The sequence below is a fragment of the Prinia subflava genome, chromosome 1, assembly GCF_021018805.1.
Source record: "Prinia subflava isolate CZ2003 ecotype Zambia chromosome 1, Cam_Psub_1.2, whole genome shotgun sequence".
Classification (NCBI taxonomy): domain Eukaryota; kingdom Metazoa; phylum Chordata; class Aves; order Passeriformes; family Cisticolidae; genus Prinia; species Prinia subflava.
In genome coordinates, this window is record NC_086247.1 from 82727365 (window position 1) to 82749813 (window position 22449).

The 22449-nt window shown below is 42.7% G+C and overlaps 1 protein-coding gene across 2 annotated transcripts in view; it reads left to right on the forward strand.

The window, feature by feature from the left end:
• Positions 1–18078, forward strand: part of CDH20 (cadherin 20) — a 119151-nt gene extending 101073 nt beyond the window's left edge. For both annotated transcript variants that reach the window (XM_063400607.1, XM_063400617.1), the window contains 5 exons: positions 3011–3147; positions 5647–5768; positions 7624–7741; positions 14817–15068; positions 16468–18078. In XM_063400607.1, coding sequence (XP_063256677.1) covers positions 3011–3147; positions 5647–5768; positions 7624–7741; positions 14817–15068; positions 16468–16967 — 1129 coding nt within the window. In that variant the 3' untranslated portion in view covers positions 16968–18078. The remainder of the gene's footprint in view (positions 1–3010; positions 3148–5646; positions 5769–7623; positions 7742–14816; positions 15069–16467) is intronic.
• Positions 18079–22449: the final 4371 nt, after the last annotated feature.

Below are 22449 nucleotides of genomic sequence, written 5' to 3' on the forward strand. Positions count from 1 at the left end.
CCCTTCTCTTTCAAAACTTGCCCTTGTCAACAAGCTCAAACGTGCAGCTAGTTTTGGAGTAGATTGAATGGATGCTAATAAATATTCAAGAACTGCCACATTATCTAGTGTCTGGTCAAAGATGCAGCACTAGATATTCCCATAAGGCAGTAAGAAAGGTAAAGGTGTATTTACAGCCATGGGAGCTTCATAGCTGCAGCTCAGCAAGGAGCCAAAGGAGCAGATTTGTGTGATCATAGCACTCTTTTCCATAGTGGCTGCCAGCCACTGCCAGCCCCATTTATCAGAGGAGGCTGTTCTTCTCCAAGGCCAGCACACACAGAGATTTTCACTACCTGCAGAAGCAACTAGTGACTGCACATTGATTATTCCAGCAGGCCGGCTGCTCCTCTCATCTGAGAGTTTTGGGCATTGAGTTGCTGTTTGACTACCCATGCATTGGTCCAGCTTCTGAGATACCTGTGTTAAGGAACAGTCCTGGGAAATACAGGAGGGAGTTGAAACATTGAATATTAGGATTTTTTGAAGAAAGTAAAATCTAAATAAGCAATTCTGTGGGCTTTAGCTAGGAGATCTGAGGAGACACAAAGCCTGTTCTTCTTAATGGTATTGCACTCTGTGTTGCTGGTCTAATTATTTTTTCATCTCTGCTACTTTAATATACCTATCTTTTCTACCTATTATAAGGTTATCATACTTCTTATGACATTGCCTTGAATTCCTCAGTAAAGCTATTATACTGTCTGCATCAAAATTTCATTACCCTAAACTTTTTTCCACTCACATCCTATTTTGCTGATTACTGTCAGGCATTATTGAAACCCTGCAATGCAAACAGCTCTCTGCTAATCTGCTTAAAATAGTATAAGAACAATTCTGAGGACTATCAGAGGGTAGGATTGATCATTGTTATTTTTAATGAGTTTTTTTCTTAGTTTTTTCAGAGCTTTGCAGTGACTGCCCATGATGAACAACACTCTATAAAGCACAGATTCCATCAACAAAAATACATTAAAAAAAAGTTGTAAATATGCAGAGTGTTTTGTAACTCTGTTCCTTGAAAGCTTCGTTCCTCTTTTCTCTCCACCCTGCTCCTTTTCCACTGCCTTTTCTTCCCTCATTCCTTGCCCCCTTTTCCTCCATGCTGAGGTAAAGAAATAGATTTAAAAAGTAAGAATAAATAGCATTTGTAATGCTATCTAAAATGCCGAATTAGTTCTTATGTCTTCTATGGTCTCTTCCATTCATTCCAACTCAGTGCAGAGTCAGTCTGGCAATGATTTAAGCTTGCACTGAATTCACTCTACACAGGGCAAGGCAAGATAAGAAAGACAGTAACCCCAGATATGTACTGTGTTGCACAAGCTGAAATCCATCTGAAATCTAAACTGTGATCTGGCTCTAATCCTCACTTCCCCAGCATCCAGTACCTGGCTCCCATACTGTGAAATTCTGATGGCTGGAAATATGGCATGATTGTTTTTAAACGATTCAGGAAGATTATCTAAATAGTACAGTGGAAACAAGTGTGCAAGAGCAGGTACTATTAACAAGAGAACTTAGCTGGAGAATCCAGAAAAAGATCTACCTGTGCTTCTTGACACCAATGCTTAATTCTGAACCACTACTCACAAGTCTATATTCAATTTCAGATACTTGTTGGCCTTAAATATCGGAGAGAAATTCTTTTTATAGCCCTCATACAAGAGTAATTATTATACCAAAATATAGGAACACTCATACTTATTGTCTAAATAAATCAAATGCCTGAGAAATCTCTATATCTAAGAAGAAATAGGAAGGACTGGGAAGGAAAGGGATACAAACTTGCCATCCCTTCCTCTTTGATTGTTCTGAAAAAGAGTGTAAAAGAATTTCCCAACAACATATCTCAATAGTGTTTTATATCCTGGTTTAATAAGTCTCTATATAAAGATAAGACTGTCATGCTTGTTCCAGTGAACACATTCATGCTGAAAGGAGAAAATTCAGAAGAATGAGCCCTGTTCAGTGTCTGTTGTGATTAATGCTTTCGGTTCCCATCCATCTGATGAAAGAACAAACAGAAAGGACAGTAAGTCAGGGCTCTGTTCTAGGCTGTGACATTTACCTAGGCCTGTGTGTGGCTTTGGCCAAAGTATCCCTTGCCATGCTAACAGTCAGCTGGGAAGGCAGCTTGCAGAAAGTGCCTTTAAGAGCAAAGCCATGCCTGTGAAGGATACTGAGTATTTTACACACCCTGCGAAATCACCCCTCTGACCAAGTACTGCAGTGACCTCTGTCAATCAGCTGCCTCCCTGCCCAGGTTTTCTGGCCTGCAGGCACCACCACAATCCCTCATTCAAAGGTGCAGGAAGCTGGTTCCCAGCACTGAGCTGACATGACATTGGTCAGGCAGGTTCAGTAATTACGATGAATCAGCCTCACAGAGGGAGCTGTTTTTCTGACTGGATGCTAAGAGAAAGCCACATATCATCCCCATTGTGCTGACAGAGCTCCACCAGTAGAATGCTTCAGGATGCAGGCTGAGTTTATTCCCCTGAAGAAGGAGAGAATGCAGAAGAACAAGGAAGGCAAGTGTTCCTCCTCATCAGCCTAGGTGCTCAGATAATGAGCTGATCTGAAGCCATTTCATCCTGTCTGAATTTGCCTAGGGACAGGGCATAATTATTTCTCTTAGAAAAAGAAATTACACTCCTCACTGGCAGATTTTCTCTGTAAAGCAGATGTTCCTGCTCTGATCTGAGCCTTACTTTGAGGCTTCTTCCTCTAAATCTTCCTGTCTTCCAGCTCCATTCAAGTAGTACTCACTGTTAAATGCCATTAGCCACATGAACTTTTTCCAGCATCTCAGCCTGGACCTATGCAAGGCAAAAGAGCACATAACTAGGCTGTGGAAGAATGTGGATCTGCTTTGTACGACACTATCCCCAGTGCTGGGATATTTTATCAGCTATAACACACAATTTTCACAAGGGTTGCATAATGTTTTTCACATGTACTCTTGCAGATACGCAATCGACAGGAGCAGCGATCCAGGAAGGTTCTTTTATGTCGACATCACATCAGGAGCACTGATGACTGCAAGACCTCTTGACCGGGAGGACATCTCCTGGCACAACATCACTGTGTTGGCCATGGAGCTGAGTAAGGAGAATGCAGACTGTACACAGATTAAAGAGATACAGCAGACAAAGCAGGCTGAGAGACCTGAATTCGAAATTCACATATTGTTATGCACTGAGTGGGAAGGCGCATTAAGTGAATTGCTCCTCTGACATCAACAACAGAATACTGTATTTTATTTATTTTTCTATGCTCATTTTCACAAGTTGGTGGGAGGCATAGAGGACAGCAATTAAATGCAGAGTCCTTCTTTTTCAATTCATTACCATTCCAAGGATTTATTTAAAACTCTTCCTGATGTGTTTTTGGCAGAATCCTCTCACTTCAGAAGGGCTAGGCAGCTAAAGCAAATGCTGCAAAGGCTGCACAGCTTCTAGAGCTCCCAGTCCTGCCTGGGAGGATTGAGTGGTGCAGGGACTGCTAGGCAGCAGTGATCCTGCACTGCTGGGTCACTAGTTAAAATCTGCTCTGGTTCAGCAGCAAGTAAATGACATCGCCATCTGCTTACTGCATAAATAATTTGGGCCAGAGTGCTTTGGAATCTTGGAGTATGCTGAACTCTTAATGCTTTTGGGTTTTACAATGAGCTAAAACTAAGCTCAGGATTCACCTGAGCCAAGTGTCGGGTATTTTTCAAGGTTGTGAGAAGGAGATGCTCATTTCATAGTGTCAGTATGAAAAATTTAGCTAAGTTTGAAATATTCACAGATGTGAGCTTCATAAAGGAGCTTCAGATGTATAAGCAAATAAAAGGTTCACCTAGTCTTCACCTGATATTCCTTCGGTTCACATAGCTTTTACTCATGTCTCAGTTTGTCTGTGAGGGGCAGCAGCTTTTCTGCAGCTTGGTGCCAATAGCTGAGTCACTCCCTGTGTCTCAGAAAGCTTCCTGCACATCTCAGCTGTGCCAGAGATATGGAGCGCTTTGAGAGGAACAAAGTTTTAAACAAGCTTGCCCAGATTGCAATTGGCCAGCTTGAAAGCAGGGGGAATGTTCCACAGGAGTTGGAGTGATTCTGCCACATATTTGCAGGTTGTTCCAGCACATGAGGCCTTTCTGTGTCCTTTTAAGTAGTGAGAGGGGTTGAGATGATGGGATTTCACCCCCATTTATTTTGACACTACTTTTACTTTTCAGCCACCAATGGCCATTGCAATTCCAAGAGTCTGTAAAAGCTGCCCCTCTAGCAGCACTTGAGAGTGAGAGCACTAGGAAGGCATGTCTTTCCTTGGTTTCCTTTCCATCAGTCCTCTGTCTGTTTTGCTCTGTACATGTGCAGCACAATATTTTAATTTAGTGAATAGTTTCAAAAATGTCCTAGCTGTGCACTCCCAAATAAGGCCCCTAGAGATAAAGGTTAGATCAATTATTTCTGAGTTTAAATGCAGGTATTCCTCTGCCACAACAAGTATGTTAGCCAGATGTATGCATGCATATGTTGGAAGCTGAAGGATTATATTACAAATTAGGGAGAGACAACATAGTTTGAGTACTATCTCCATGACACAATGTGACACATGTTGTGGAATACAGTACACTGAACATTTAAGAAAATTCCAGAGTTTGTGTAAACTCTCTGTTGTTTATATGAATATATCATTTCTTGCCATAAAGGGAGATATATTTAGAGATAAATGTACAAAGTTCTACAGCTGAAAAGAAAATGAGAATACTAATATTAAAGCATTTTCTTGATTTTTGCACCTCTTCTGACCCCTTAATATCTCTTTTCTTTCTGATTACAGTTTCATTTTGTCGTTAAATAAGGGAGGGGGAAAGATGATTTGAGGCAGACAAGCACAGTAAGAAAAACAAATCAGTCTGTAGCCACTTCGTTTGGAATTTGTGAAGATATGTGGAAAGATGTACGGATTTACTGGCAAAGAAAGCTAATGCACCAGTGAAATGACAGAACATCACAAATGATGTCATGCAGAATGTAAAATTTTCATTGCAATTTTAAGCTTCACTGAAAGCTTTTCTGTACAATTTCATGTGTTATTACATTTTAAACCCCTCTGTACAAAGTATCAAAGACTTGACACTATTTTTGAGTTCAAGGAACATAAATTCTGAGCCAAAGCATATCTGAACTGGAGATAGAAACTGCCATTTTTAACAAGTTCTAAATAACAAGTCTATCCTTAAAACAGTACCTTTCTAATTCATGCCATCAGAAGGGAGGCTCAACATACAGTATTGCCCAGTTGAAGGACAATAAAAAATAATAAGGGGCATTGTCTAAAACTTTAGCTGTAGAAATAAGTCACTGGACTGAACCAGGTTGAAGCCTTTTACAGAATTGTTTTGTTTGTAAAATATGTGATTATATGGGAAGCCAGGCTAGACAGAGAGCAGCATTTGCGGGTTCACTCTGAGTCACACAATACCCAAGCCACCACAGTTCCTGGTGGGAAAATGTGATTTAACACAAGCTAGTAGTGGAAAACCTGCTTTATCTCTTGAGCAGAGTGGGGAACATCCTCTTCCTTTCTTTACCTTAAACCCTCTTCTTCCAGATAACCCCTCCCAGGTGGGCAGCGTCTCTGTGACAGTGAAAGTCCTGGATGTGAATGATAATGCACCAGAGTTCGCAAGATTTTATGAAGCTTTTGTTTGTGAAAATGCCAAAGCAGGCCAGGTAAGAAATGCTTGTAATACCAGGGGTTGGGAAGGGCATGCTGTCCTACAGGGAGGCAGCATGCCAGGAAAGGTGTATTTTGGAAAGAGGGCTCAGCTATTCACACGTTTCATCTGGACTCTTATCAGAAGCTGCCTGTGCTTCATTCCAAAGGCAAGCATGTCACACTGGAAGGAGCATCACATAGAGCAGCTCCTTTGTTTCTCTCACATTTCTTTTGTTCTCCCAAAGTAGATTCTAGGCTCACTGCACAATACATTTCATAGCTGAAATAAAGCCTTCCCTTAGGCATGTGCCAGCAGGCAAACAGCCAGTGTGTCCTGTAGCTGCATCAAAGAGAGGAGAAGTGTTATGAGAAGTGCCACAGAATCAGCCCAGGCCACGTGTGACAGACAAGGCTTACTGCTGAATGTTTTAAGAGCCTTAAGTGCACCTGGACTTATGGGAGCTGGACATAACTTACTACATTAGGTTCAAAGGGGTGCCAAGCAGATTATGTTCTGCTATGAACTGGAGATGACAGAGAGTCAAAAGCAACACAAGACTTCCCATTGCACACACTCTAAACCAGCACCTTCAAGCAAGCAGCAAAGATTCTGCTCCTCTCCCTTCCAAAACCCCATCAGAGCCCTTGAACAAGGTCACCAGTGCCAGAGGCAGACATGAGCCCTCCCTCACTGCACCTGCTGCTGATCGTTTGTGGGCAGCCACTTCTTGCTCCACCACCAGGGTCCACGGTGGGGACTGGTGACTCCTAATGCAAAGCTGACTGGCTTAAGGGGCATTTAAACACATGGACACACCACTCGTGATCTGTGAAGGAAAAACTATGCAAGTAATATCATTGTGTTTTTGCTGTATCTTCTCCCAGCTGTGTGAAGCAGGATGAAATAGCTGCTCACTGTCAGGGTAACTGTCCTTAATTTACAGAGGTTCTTAGTAATATAGCCAATAGAAATCATTGCCTAGACCTTTTTTACTGGTTTTGAAGAGTGAGTGTCTCTCAATATTATTATGAATGCTAATCTGGACTACTTCCTTCAGCAGAAGGAGTGGTAAATTCTATTGCAACATTTTAAAAAGTTCTGAAATCAGTTTTAAGGTGGTAAAAGAGCCCTTATGGGTCTGATATTTGCCTTTGAATTCAAAAATAGCATTCAAGTGAAAAAAATCCAGGTGAAGATTTATTCCTTTTCCAAAAAGATGCCAGAATGTTTATTCAGACAGTGCTCATTGTGCTTCAAGCTGTTAGACCTACTTTACAAAGTCTCTCTAAGTGAAGTAACAAATCTCTTTCTGGATTTAGCATTGTCTTTGTTTCTTTAGTTTGGTGTTATTTATTGCATATGCAGAGTTTCTGCATGGCTGGCTTTTCTCTCATTTCCACTGACATCTTTAGAAGAATTTTAGTGATTTAAAACTAAAAGAGTGGCAAAATAATCAACCTGAAGTCCTTTTCTACCTGCATAATGAAGCTGAAAGTTAAGTATGAGCTTTCTTACAAGCTCTCTAATGCACAATGAATCTTCTGAAAAACCTGGGCCCCCAAAAGACAAAAAAGAAATGTGCAACAGAAGATACAGATGCATGAGAGGAAAGCATTTTATTTGAGATAAACTGAATATATTATCCTTTGTTTGAAAGTGATGTGTATGACCACAGCAAAATAGATGACCCTTGCAAGCTTTTGAGTCTCTTCTTGAGAGAAGATTTTACCTCTGGAAGGCAATTTTATTCAAATGCTCCAGTTGCTTATATTTATAGATTTAAAATACATGTTATCTGTTTGATTATTTGTTTATATTATAAATATTTTGCTTCTCACCCATTTCTACTTTTCTCTTGTGTTCTGTAGCTGATTCAGACAGTGAGTGCCATCGACAGGGATGACCCACAGGAGGGTCAGCATTTCTACTACAGCCTGGCTCCAGAGGCAGCCAACAACCCCAACTTTACTCTAAGGGACAATCAAGGTAATCAGAGTGGACACAGACAGTTAGCTACTCTAATTTCTAATGCCTGAGTTGGGCTTGAGAAGCTGTGAGTTACAGTGGGTAGTAAGACTGCCATTTCAAATAATACCAAGTGACACCTGCTCCTTAAAGGCAATAATAAAATGACATATTACTTAATACACTTGAAAGTTATATGATATTTTCTTCTCTATAAATATTCTCTAGCAATAGGCCCCTTTTTCTTTTTCGAGGAAATGTGCCAGTGTTTTGAGCAAATTCAGGTCTTTTGGTCAGGCTGCAGGCATCTCGGATTATCGGAGTGGAAATTGCATTTGCTCAAAACGAGATGCTTAAAGGTAGGATAGTAACTGGAACTAGAAGACAAGTCTGAGGGGAATTACATTGCTCTTCTTTTGTACTCTTCATGTTTTCTTCCAGGCACAGAAAAAGGGAAGGGTTTTGTACTGTTCCAGTCTTTTCCTCCAAGCACTTTTTTCTTTCTCTTTGCACATCCTCATTTCCCTAGAGAAAGAAGGAAGTAGGGAGGACTCGCAGAGCCTTAGGTGTACAGCTGAAGGTCTGTGTAAGATGACCTAAGTAGAAACTGAAACTCCAGTGGGAAGACTCATGGCAAATCACTGGCATTTGAACATTCTAACCAGTGGAATTTGATTCTTTTGGGAAAGCTTTGCTGGTTTTGGAGCTGCAGGAAAGTCCTGCCATAGCAGGCCTTTGCATGACTGCGGTTGATAGATGATCTCCGTGGGCAGACAGGGTCTAAAATCAGGTCCACAGCAGCCTTCATTTGAAAAGAGGGAGGACCTTGAGTGACAGAGCTTTGAAAGTCAGTATTGAGGGGCTGGGTTTCAGTACAAGTTTCGTGTGTAAAGTACCATGAATCAGCAAGTAATTCCAGAATAAATGAGAAAGACTGGCCACCTGTAATACCCATGGCCAACCTCCAAGCCTAGCCTTGCTTCCACACATGCCTACTTGTCACACTTACATCCATAAGCCCCTATTTTATGGGCTTATGAAGGCATATGGGCTTACGGGATCTCAAGGCATACAAAAGAGCAGCAGAAAGGCTTATAAAAAACCCCATGCTTTCACTGACCAAACATGTCTCAAAACATGTTACTGACAGTGTCTGGAGCCCTCCTTCACAGTATGCTAATGCTCTTTCATCCCAAAAGCATTTTTTCTATAGTGTCCCTGAAGTCTCCCCACACAATTTCTTGCATTTTTATCCCCTTCTTTCCTCCTTGTCTTTTTATTTGTGAGTATATATTGCCAAAATAAATGAACAAATAGAACTATTGCTAAAGCATTTGGCAAAGCAAGCTCATTTCATCCTCAAGGCATTGTTCTAAATAAAGAAACACAAAAAACTCCCAGCATCAGATGCACTTTTTCTGTCTAAGGCCATACTTGCAATAATTTATAGTGACAGCAGTGACTGAATGGCTGTGCCTCTCACTCTCTATAAAATACCAGCTTTCCATATATATATATCTCACTAGAATTTTAAGGTACTATTAGTTACTAATTTGAAATAAAAATGTTAAGTATCAAGCCACTGACTATTTGAATGATCCACATAGTAAACCATAATATAAGAAGAATATTAAGCTATTAGAGAGCATGCAAAGGAAGGCCATGACGAAAAAGGAAAAAGGGTTTGAGGGGAAGCTGTATTGGGTGCAGCTGGGGTCACTTGGTGTATTCAGCCTGGAGGAGACTGAGGGGAGACCTCACTGCAGTCTACAATTTCCTTGTGAGGGGAATCAGAGGAGCAGGTACTGATCTCTTCTCTCTGGTGACCAGTGACAGGACTCTACAAACAGCATCAAACTGAGCCAGGGGATGTTTAGGTTGGTTATGAGGAAGAAATTTTTCACCCAGAGGCTGTATGAGCACTGGAAAGGCTCCCCAGGGAAGTGGTCACAGCACCAAACCTGTCTCAGTTCAAGAAGCATTTGGCACACAGCACGACTCTTGGGGTATCCTGTGCAGGGCCAGGAGTTCGACTCAGCTATCCTGATGGGTCCCCTACAGCTCAGCATATTCTATGATTCTATGATTAAGGGTTTATTTACTGCCTCAGCAATTTGGAGTGTAGTAGTAATTTCAGTAAAGGTAATTTATGTTTATATTTTCATCTGAGTGCCACTAAGAACTATATAAATCATATAACCTAGGCATAGAGGGAGTAGCTATACTGTTTGTCACAGGGTGGCTAGAAAAGAAACAGAACACACTTTGCTAGTCACAGTCTGTGCTCATAAACAGGAGACAGCAATGCTTCCCAGGCTGTGGGAAGGAGCTGTAAGATTAGCAATTGTGCAGATTACTTGGTTGTCCAATACAGCAGTAAGAGAAACTGCAAGACATGTAGCCTTCTTGGCAACAACTGAAACCTTGATTTATACTGAGCAACAGATAGATCACAGTTTGCATTCTGATTAGCTGTTTTACATATTTTTTTGGCCCTTGTAATTTTAGTCTCTGAGAACTTCTTCACTCTATTCATTCTTTGCATATCTTCAGCAGACAGAGAAATCCTATTGTTCTCCTTTATAGATGGGGATCTGGGGCAAGGAGAAATTAAGCTACTTACACGCTGGGTTCTCTTTGAGTTCAGTAAAATCAGTGAGAAATAGACATGGGCACAAATGGCTTCTCAAGGCCTTATAGGATAAATGTGATGAAGCAGGGAATTGAGCTGGCGTCTCCCATCTCTTCAGTGTCTGTTGTAAGGCTTTGGCAAGCCATCCTTCTTCCACCTTCTTCCCAGTGAGACTATGCTGGGAAAAAGTTAGAAAGAGAGGCTTGCTCTAAAGAATGAGCAACAAAATAAATTTACTACATTTCCAGATTAAACTCTGAGCTGATATTCTCTTGAACCTTAATCGCTGCCCTCCATCTTTGGGAACCAGGAACTGTTCAAGAGAGAAGCCCTTTTTAAGGGCTGCAGGATCAGGCAGCCCAGGCCTGTCACTGGAAGCCTCTGGCAGTCCTTCACACTACAATTAAATTTGTCCTAGGAAAGTTTCTAGCTATTTCTGCCTTCCCTGAAACTGCAGTCTACTTCACACATGTAAGCAGTGAGCTGAAAATCCTCAAGGAAAGGTGTGACTCTTTGCCCAACCCAGTCGTATCTAGATTGCCTGCTTCCTTGTGTTCTTTCTCCTGCTGCTGTTGGAATATTTCTTTATATTATTCCTAACTCTTCATAATTATTACAATCAGTTTTTAAAGTCTCACAGAACTGTCAGGCTAATCATCCCCAGTTCATCTGCAGGTGCATGCAGAAACAAGCTAAGCCTTTCTTGTGAGAAGAGCAGTGTTAGCTCTGATCTCAAGTTTGAGACCTACACAGTGGTTAATTCCCATGACCTCTCCAGAGTGATACATCACTTCCAGTGAGGCAAAAATCTGCAGGAAGATGGTGCTCCATGGCTTGTTCTCACAACCACATACCAGCCTGCATACTTGTGGGAAGTTCAGTTTTCATACAAATGTGGAACCAGCCATGCTGCAATCTTCAGCATCTCTGCTCAGTGTTGGAGTTAAGCGCTGCCATCCAGCCCTCTATGAGCCAAAGGTGCTGTGTTGGAAGCTGGAAGGAAAAATATTATAAAATATTATGCATTTTATGCATTCTTATCATGCCTGCTTTTTTTTTTTTTTTTTTTTAATATAAGGGCCTTCATGTCCTCACAAGCCCTCTTCCCTCTTCTCTTGATGGCTGGGGCTTAGCAGATATCAAATTTGGAACAAAATTGTGTATTCCAGTTTCTGCCATGCTGCATCACATTCCAGCATGTCCTTCGCAGTGCACTAGCACATCAAATCACATTGGCTTTTAATGAGTCACACAACGAGCTTTGGCACCAATGTATTTCAGCTGCAGAGTAACAGGTAGAAAAATTCTTCAGGGATGAATTGGATGCCTGCCTAGTACAAAGCAAAATGAAACAAAAGGCCCAAAATGTAATGCTGGGAGATTAAATGAAGATAATTTAATCACCAAGAACATTTAAGACCTGGATGATATGGCCAGTGCATCACAGCAGAAGGTGTATATATATATATGTATCTTTCAATATTAGATTATAGAAACTTGGTTTTGGATTGAAAAAAGAACTATTAAAAACCCCTGAGATCTCTCACTAACTGATTTTGCACAGCTTCTGCCAGGTTTACTGCCTGTGACTTCTTTTACAGGCAAAGTACAACCAGCTCAGAATAACTAATCTTTTTTCCCCCTCACAAAGAGCAATTTTACATGAAATGAAGTTTTGCTGTCACCTGAATAGAAGTTGTGACTTGTATTGTAAGTCGGTTTAAAGAAAGTGAATCTTTCACGTAGGAAAGCGAAAAACAACCAAACTGCTACAGTTAGGTTGACTCAAGTATTTTCATTGACACAGCATAAATGCAGGCACTTTGCCACTTTCTGCCTTTGGGCTGCTTTTCCTCATGCCAGTACTGGCCCAGTGATGCAAAGATGTGATATTAACAGCTGTGGAGCACATATAGAGGGCACATAAACAGCCCAAGGGAGAGAAAGCACTTGCATGTGCCCCAGGAGAGAGAAGGGAAAGGTGTGAGCAGGCAAGGGCTCCTGTCCACAGCACTCTCTTTGTCCAGGAGCCATGGGAGGCACAGGGTACTGCTCTCTGATGAGTTTTGGGACACATTCCTGAATCACAGAGTCATTTAGGCTGGAAAAGGCCTCCAAAATCATTGAGTCCAACTGTTAATCTAGTGCTGCTGAGTCCACCACTAAACCATGGCCCTAAGTGCCCCACCTACACATCTTTTGAACATCTCCAGGAGTGGTGACTCAAACACTTCCCTGAACAGACTTTTTCATGCCTGATCATCCATTCAGTGAAGAAATTTTTTCTAATTCCCAAGCCTCTGAGGCTGTTTCCTCTTGTCCTATTGCTTGCTCCTAGGAAGACACCTACCTATCTATGTCTGTCCCTACCCACTGAATGTACTCAGAGCTGCATTGCATATCAAAGGTGAAATCAGTAAACACTGACACATCATCAGTTTTAAGCAACTTTAGGATTTCATCTTGCACCTAGTGGTTTTTCCTCAAAGCTCCAGCTCTTGGGATCACATGATTTAACAAGACACCACAATTTCACTATTTGCATGCAGATGTACAGCACTCTTCAGAATCTTATGTTTCCAGAGGGAAATGTTGTCAATGTGCAAGACAAAAGACCCTGAGATTCTTTTTAAAAACATGTCACAAATTTAAATTCATCTCACAAACTGTGAAACCTGACCTCTCAATACCTAGGTTGCCTGTACTCTCTGATGCCATAAGATTTGCAGCACAGAGTTTGTAACTTGGACCCTAGTTTAGGTCTGGAAGACAAGTCTGGCTAGTCTAGCTTGAGTTTGAGTTGGCTGTATATGATGCTCCTGATTTCCCTTCAAAAAGCCATCAAATCATTTTTGGTGTCCACACTACTGTAGATAATATAGCTGAATTTATCTGCATGTAACCTGAGTCTCTACATTGAAAAAAAATACTGCTAAGATTTAAATCTTAGTAGTGAATGAACAGAGAAATAATAAGGAAATTGAACACTTCTATGTTAATATTTTAGGTTTTTTCACAGTCTGCTTGTGATCAGAAGGTTTCTTGCCATTTCCAGGCAGCAGTCACCAATCCACCTGCGAAGAGCTGATCAGCATCCTGCATTCTCAAGCATAGCAAATGTGCATTGCTAACAACCAGGAGATGCAGATGGCCAGACTGTGTGACCTCTTTTGAACTAAGGAACAGGAAACAAAACTAAGTAGTAAAAGAAACTGCATGAAGATCGTCTCCCAAAAAATGCCACAACATCAGTGCACAGAATCAAAGCTTTTAGGTCTTCCAAAGAGAAAAAGTACCTGTGCTCCCCATTAGTCTTTCCTGGCCTAAGCCTTGCAGACATGTTTGTAAGAAAGGACAATTTTCATGCAAGTTCCTTTAGATTCTTTGGTGAGCGAGATCACATTGGAGACACTCAGTCCTGCACTTTCCAAAAGACTCTGAGGCCACAAGGCTCAAAGTCAGCACTGAAAAAATCAACATTCATCTCCAAAGAGTTTTGTTTTGGCATCCTGAAAATTGAGAACAACTTCCTGAATCCACTTTCCACTTTTTTTATCCCTTTTTTTAAATTAGGAAACTTACTGCACATTCTGAGGAATTTGAGGGAGGAGATAGACAGGAATTCAAATGCCACTGGTAATTTTTGACATTTAAAAAACATGTTGAATATGAAGGAAAAAGCCCCAAAGGTAGGAATTTCCCTTGAAATGGCCAACAGCAACTGTTGGGTCACTCTTTTACTATTTTTGTCAGCAGCATCATTTTGATTCCTTTTGATTTAAGTTTTTATAAAAAACAGGCAGTCACAATAAATGAAGCAGAATGGTCAAATCAAAGCAGAATAATTCTGACAATGATGACATGAAGCATTCTGATTTTTTTCCATGGCAGAAATACTAATGAAATTGCATATATTTCACGGAAAAAAAAGTTTAGTTGTGAATTTTCAACTTGCTGCGGCTTTAGGATAGCAAGCTGGATTTTTTCCTTTGTCTCCTGGTTGCCTCAAGCAGATGACCATGCCACGTATCAAAAACCACAGAGTATCATAACATGTCAACAAAGGTTTTATGCAGTGTCTCCAAAACGGTGGCAGCATCTGAGATCTAGAAAAGCTGCTGAGCATAAGCAAACAGGACAAGTTGTCTTCACCTGCTCATTTCTGTCTTTCCCTCTGAAGCTCTCTTAGCTAAATCTGAACACTATGAGTTTGCTCTGGGCATCTTATATCAGAAGGGGTAAAGGCAACTCCTAAGGTGTGTATGCCCCTCAGATTTGGATTTATGGCCTGAGAAGTTACTGGTACAGGGGAAACAGAGGCAATATGATTAGTGATGAACTGATAAAAAAGAAAAGAAGAAAAGAGAAAGAAAAAAAAGTGTGGGGTTTTTTTTTACATTCTTTCTCTGCTGAATGTATTTGCTCTGCGCATAAGCCATCTCTCTGTTTACTTCCTGCCCCTAGACAACACAGCGTGGATTTTGACGAGACGCTCTGGCTTCAGACAACACGAGCAGAGCACCTTCTACCTGCCCATCCTGATCAGCGACAACGGGCGCCCAGTGCTGAGCAGCACGGGCACGCTGACCGTGCACGTGTGCAGCTGCGACGAGGAGGGCATGGTGATGTCCTGCAACGCCGAGGCCTACGTGCTCCCCGTCAGCCTGAGCCGAGGGGCACTCATCGCCATCCTCGCCTGCGTCTTTGTCCTGCTAGGTAAAGCCTTCGCCTCTTTTGGGAGGGACAGACTTTCCTGTTCTGGCCAGGGGGCTGCTGACCCACAAAAGGTGTAGGACCCACACACATCTGTGTATACCTGTATACGTAGGCACAGGCACGCCTAAAGGGCCAAATCAAGCATGTGATGGTGTAGTCAGCTGCATATGACTTCAGGCTCTGGACCGTAGGAATGGGGGAAAACTACGGCCTGCAAAAATTTCTGCCAGATGCCCAAAGTGCTAGGGTGTCTGATATGGCCCTGCATTCCTGCAAGGGTATGGCAGTGGGAATTATTGAGACCTGTGGCTTGAGGCAGGTTAGTTTCTCATTCTGCTCCACAGGAAAAAGTAGTGGTAAGCCCAGTTCTATTTCTTGTCTTTTGGAGAGAGATATCCTCCATCCTTTTTCCTTGAGACTATACCTTTAAATGGTGACTGTGCTGCAGTAAAGGGGCTGAGTGTCTTGCATGAGTTCTGTCTCCACAAATAAATTTCATGCTTTGCTTGCCCAGATATCCTATGTCCCCTGTTAGCTGTTGGTAACAAAAGAACTTCAGCTTCCTTGTTCACTTTCTCATATCATGCAATACTAGTTCAAAACACACATTCTCTGAAATTTCAGGGGACCTAGTTTGAGGGACAATGTAGTGAGATACATAAAAATTTCTCTAAAAGTGCCTCACTTCTGGATCTTCAAAGGAGCCTAGATACCTCCATTCAAAGTTTCTGTATCCAAAATCTTTGCTGAATTCTAACTGTGGAAATAGTCACCAAGTGATGGCACATTTTCAATAACAAAGTGCTCTGGTGCCTGTATGCCCACTTCTCCCCATGCTAATAAGCACAGTGAGGGCAAGGAGCACTGCAGTGCTGCAGGAGGCTTGCAGATAAAAAAAATTCCTTACAGCAGACTAAGTGGCTAGATCTCCATTTTGCTGTGTAGGCAGACATATCACCACATTGCCCTAGGACCATCCATCTATGTCACATGCAGTGGCCAGCGCAAGAGGCATCCCCAAAGAAGGCTGCAAAACCCACCCACAGAGCAGAAAACAAAATATCTCAGTGGCTCTATGCTGCTGCAGATAAGCTGTTACTGACCTCTGAGCTGACTAGCTTAAAAGTGGAAAGCACCACTGTATATACATGTCCTAAGTGTCACCAAGAGTTAAGTATTCAAATGAGAAAAGGGACAGATTAGCAGGACCTCAAGCTGCCAATTTTGACTGGGGAGTGAGAGTGAGAGATTTCTACACCCCTCAGCTTGCAACCACAGCTCTTTAAATTCAAGGGGCTAGTTGGGCTCACCCAGAGGAAAGTAGGGCAGAGGAAAGTCTGAAGCCCTGGCAAGATCTGCCTCCTTGCTGACAGCCCCGTGTCTTGCTTGGCTCCTGCAGTACTGGTGCTCCTCATCCTCTCCATGCGGCGCCAGCGGAAGCAGCCGTACATCATCGACGAGGAGGAGAACATCCACGAGAACATCGTCAGGTATGATGACGAGGGTGGCGGGGAGGAGGACACGGAGGCCTTCGACATTGCCGCCATGTGGAACCCCCGGGAGGCCCAGCTGGTGGTGAAGAACCGGCAGGACATGCTCCCTGAAATAGAGAGCCTCTCCCGATACGTGCCTCAGGCGTGCGTCATGGACAACAACGTCCACAACTACGTGCTCGCCAAGCTGTACGAAGCTGACATGGACCTGTGGGCACCTCCCTTCGACTCCCTCCAGACCTACATGTTTGAGGGGAATGGCTCGGTGGCGGAGTCGCTCAGCTCCTTACAGTCCGTGACGACAGACTCAGACCAGAGCTACGACTACCTGACGGACTGGGGGCCGCGCTTCAAGAAGCTGGCCGAGATGTACGGGGCCACAGACAGCAGCGGGGCTCTGTGGTAACAGACGAGGGACGCCAGGGGGCTTTCCACGTGAATTGGTGTCCAGTTCAGTCCATTCTCATCAGATGCTTCCATGGACATGGGTGAGGCCTCATAAAAAATAGCAATACAGTGCTTGGATGAGAATGGGAAGAAGGGTGCAAATTAAGGTCTCTCTGGATCAGCTTTACTCAGTTAAATTAAGTCACATTTTTGAAACTATGAGAAACAGAAGGAAGGAAGGTTTTTCCTTGTTCTTTCAGCAAAATTGGAGAGCTCCACACCTGGAATATGGCGTTGCTCTCTCTCTCTGTCTCTCTTTTCCTTTCTCTCCCCTTTGTACACGGCAGCTTACTGGGCTCTATACATCAGGGTTCAAAGATCTGTAAACTCCAACTGTAATCTCCAGCTCACTGAGAAACTGTCACCACAGAAGAGTTGCTTCCTACTGGTCATTTTTCCCCCATTAGAAGAGAAAAGGGTTGCTTGCTAACAAGAGAAAAAAATCCACAAAGCAGAAAATTGAAACTGGAATGTCAGAGGGCTCCTCCCTCTCTTGCTAACAGAGTTCTTTTCAATCCTTTAGAAACAAGGCTGAGGTTGGGGTTTGTTTTTTTTTTCAATGTGACTGAGAGGGCTGGGGAAGAGGCTTTGGATTTCTGCTTTAGTTTAATGGCTGATCTGTGAGTCATTGGCGTTAACACTAATCCACCTCCTATCAAGTTTGTGTAAATTTATTCTTGACTCTTTAAAACCATGACTCTGCTAAACTGCTCAGAACAAAACCAGAAAATCTGCCTCTTTTGCACTGTAGATGTCTCTTCCATGTGCCAAATGTGAAGATTAGATTCTACCAATGAAAGCCAAATAAATTTTAAAATAAGAAAAAGCTATATTTGGTAACTACATGGGTTAGATGGGCTTTCCTAATCTGTGTGAGGTCAATCCAAGGGATGTTTACATACTGTAGATAACCTACTTGAACAAATGCAGTATTATAGACCAATAAATGGATGTAAGAAAATTACATGTATAAGTTTTGTATATTTGTTAATTTTGGTAATAAATATGATGTACTGCATACAGTACAGTACCTTAGCACCTCTTTTAATAAAAGTTAAACAGAAGGGAAAGTCTGATGGCAATTTATTGACTACTTTGCACACTGCAGCTAGTGCTTATCTGCAGCTTTACATGCCTTGAGCATCAAGAAAAAATGGTTCATCAGCATCGTGTCAAGGAGACAAGGCTTCAGTTTGCAGAATCGAGCAGATTGTCTGCTTCTTTTATCATTGTTCACTTGGACATTGCCCCTAGCAGTGAATCAGCCCAAGTACAGCCCACCAGACTAGTTAGTTTTCTAATCAAATCATGCTGAAGTCAAAATAAAATCTTGCCTGGTTTTTTTTGAAACATTAAGGCTGGGGCATTGATAGGCTTGGAAACCAGTTACGTGCCCCTGACAATCTCATGCCTTCAGAGGCATGACAGACTAAGATAAAATGTCTATTTATTCTCACTCTGAAGTCAGTTTTGCACCTGGATCATCTCCTCTTTACATGTGTAAATGAGAAAAGCTAGGGAAATGACATTAAAACAAGTTTCATGGAAAGTGGCAAAAGGCCTCTGAAACCAGAACAGTCTGCAATGGAATTTGCAGGTTTATTTCTAGCTAAGGACACTCTACACCTCCAATTGCCCAGAAAGTAGATGTGCACACATAACCACCCAGTTACCACACTTATACCATGGGCATGCCGTGCTCGGTTCCTGTTGCAGATGTGCACAAAATATTGCAGTCTCTCCTTAGCCTAATATTAGGTTGCACCAATTTAAGACAGAAGCCTTGTTTCTGTAGACTCATACAAAGTCATGCACCCCTGGAGAGCTATGCACCCACCCTGGAAAAAAGATTTTAGTGACTTCTTGCTTGCTAATGTGATGTGATGAAAATCTGGGCCTTCACAAACATAATAAGCCAAGGGCTCTGCTTATCACATGAACATGCTTTACACAACTGTAGAAAGAGCACTGATAATAATTTGTTAGTGATTTTTTTATTCATACTGTAGTACTCACCCTCACATGTCATATTGATTTTAAAATATTAAACTGGAACTGCAGTCATCATGATCAAGTGTAAAGGACACAAAGCTGCTCTTGAAAGTCTGAGAGCTTCCTCATCTCTACCACCACAGGACATAGGCAGGACTGCATCTATTCTACCACTTCCCTGCTTGATCTAAATATTAGTTTTACACAGCAGATGCCTCATTTTTCTTAAAGCCCCAGCTGTTGAAGCTCTCTAACCTTTCTAGGCAGTCTTCCACAGCATCAGTACCCTCATTGCTGAAAGCCTTCCAGGGGAAGTATAAGGCATGTACCCCTCGCAGCCATACAAGCCTGCAGTGCACAAAGATGACTTTGTCCCTCCACAGAGATATGATTTGGTATTTTCAGACCATTACTGTCTCTCCAGGTAGACATAGTCTACAGTAACAAAATATTGTTCTTCATGTCCTGATTCCATGATGGTTTAAATCTCCTATTGTAGGCAGAGTGAGAGAATGGGGCATCAAAGTACTGTCCAGCATCATATTGCCTTCAACTTTCTGCACTGACTGAGAGTCTTCCCAGGATGAGCTGCCTCATGGTCTGTTTTGACTCCACAGAAGCCCCCAGACATGGTCTCTGCAAGACAGGCTAAGCAGCATCTGGGAGCAGTTTCTCAGGCTTTATATCCCCCCGTGTGGAAAGACCAGCAGCCCTTTTGCTAGGGGCTTGCACTCATGCCACAGGGGAATTCATAACCCACCTTCCTAAGCTGCATGTCAGTGTTAGGCTCTCTGATTGTCCTCAGGTTTGCCTCAACTTGTGATCACAGTCAATAGCTGCACAGCTTGATGTTGTGACACTTACCAGCTGGTGTTTAGTAGGCACTTGGCAGCCTGGCACTTTTTTTCCCCTGTTTTATGGAACAGGTGACAGTGTTTCTGCAGTCTGTGAAATCTCTATGCCAACAACCAACACTTGAGTCTATCACATTGCCACAAACAAAACAGAAGAACCCTCTGGTTTTGCTGATGAGATGTGAAAAGTATCCCTTTTCAGACACATCAGGGCTCAGCAAGCCCACAGTAGAAGAGAAGGACTCCAAGCCCAAAGGAAACACGTGGTGCCACAGACTGTCAGTGACACAAGCACACTGGTCACACAGGTCCTCAGCCCCCTGCTCAAGGACAGGCCTGGCCCTGGGCATGAACATTTACAGCACTACATAAAACCTGCTCATGGTTTACAGCCAGGGAGTTCAGCCTGCCATGGTGGAGGGACTGGGCTTTGCCACACCACCAGACACCTCCAGGGGACAGTCCCAGTTCTGCAAGACACCTACTCTATCCAATGCCCTGGTGTAAGGACAGAAAGGTCAGAGGGCCAGGACAAGGTCCTACGTGCCCTCACCAGTGTCCTCAGTCCCCTTGTGCGCCAAGGTTGGTCTGAGTGCACAGAGCTTTTACCACTAATCATTTTGGTTTGCTCCTCTGATGACGAAGGATTTGCCATCCAGCAACAATCCCCTAGTCTCAGCTGTGGCTGCAAATCAGTGGTTCAGAGGAAAAAATAACAGAGCATGCAAGTCATTTTACTAATTTCAGCCACTTAAAAATTGAGCATATGGGCTAAGCAATCCATCTCAACTCTCTAACAAACAGAGTTAGACAAAGAGCAATTCATTCCCCCCATCCTGGCCATCTGTATGATGCTATGGCCCCCTGGAGCTATATGCCTCTCAGTTAATGGCCTGGCCTCTAGGGATTCATCCCTGCTGCTCAGTCTGGCCCTAGGCATGACATTCCCAAGCCCTCTGCTCTACACTTGGTTTTACAAGTGACTGTGGGCAAACACTACAGTGTCTGATGTTTTCCTTTCCTTTTCCTACCACCTATCTCTGCCTTGTCTAGGCAGATTGCATGCCCTGCCACTCTTATTCTGCACTGATCATCACACCTGGGCTCTGAGTAGCAGTGTTCTTTAAACCATCGGTCAAAGACTCCAGATTTCTTCAGAGCGAAATACAGAACTCAAGAATGCATGAAAAGAGTTAACATCATTTTTTCTGGTGTAAATTTTCTTGCAACACTGCCTTTCATTTGCTGCTGCATTGCCCATTTATCCAGCTTTATTAGGCCCCTCTTGATTTTGTCATTTCTCCTCCAGCTTTTATTGCTCCTAATCATCTTATGCTACCATCACATTTGTTGCCTAAAATTCCCTTTTAAACTATTTATTAAAGCTGATAGCGACAAAAACCCTTGGGGGACCCAGAAGTTATATTTTGGTCACCTTGAAATATGATTTATTAGCTCATGTCAGCATTTTCCTTGATGCAACTTTCACATAACACAAGCTAGAACCTGCTGCCTGAGTACAGCTCCCAGGAACCATCAAACTGGAGGGATGGATTTGTCCCAGAAGTGTGTTCTGCATGTGCATCTTACTTGTCTTGGCCATAAGTAAGAGAAAGGAGGCATATAAAAGAGGCACAAGTGATACCTTACAGATTCCAGAAAAGTTCTGACCTGGACAAATTCAAAGTCGAGGAGATTCAGTTGCTTTTGCGTTTGTGCTGCCAAGGTCTTATTACTAAGATCACCTTGGTTTATGCCAGCTTAGCTAGGTCTAGGTAAATTAGGTCAAACTCAGGAGAGCTCAATAACAATTGAGGAAATCTGTAGTGTTGCAAGCTAGTTGCGTTGCTGCCCTCCTTCCTCCTGTGTGTCAGGGTGTGACACAGCCCATTTCATCCTGCTTAAGGAAGAACCTTTAATGTCTTGTCTCCACACGAAGCTGGTGTAAACAGGCAGTAGGTTTGTCCAAGTAGGTCTGTCCAAGACATCCTAATTTGTGCCTGCTGAGATGTGCAGCATTCAGAAGAGGAGCAGCTCCATTTCACACAGCTGTGCCCTGTCTCCCTCACGCCAATCCATATGGCACTGGAGAGCTCCAAGACAGCCACTGCTGCAAAACAGCTGTATAACCCAAGGGATTCGTTCTCCTGCATAAAGGTCAGTGATTTGCCTCTCATTTAGACTGTAATGGAGTAATAATCTGTATCAGTGCATCCTGTTGAAACAGGAAAATTAACAGACAGCAATGAAAGTGAGGTGGAGTCAGAGCTGTGATCCTAGGAAAGCAGCAGGAGCTGTGGAGTCTCACCATCAAACCAAGACTTTAAGGACAGATTTTCTGGTTTGCTTTGTTATATCAACCTTCTCAAGACCTTTCCCACACTGACATGCAATACATTTTGCTGTTGACCTCAGAGGCCATCAGACCATAAAGCCACTTGCATCACTGACTCTGGGCAGAAGCAGCAGTGCAATGTTAATATTGTACTGCCCGAGAGACAATAAAGTAATACAGTGGAGGAGGTAGAAGAGAGTCACCTCACAATGACCTTAAAAATTCATGTGATTTTTTTTAAGAGCTGATGTAGGAGACAG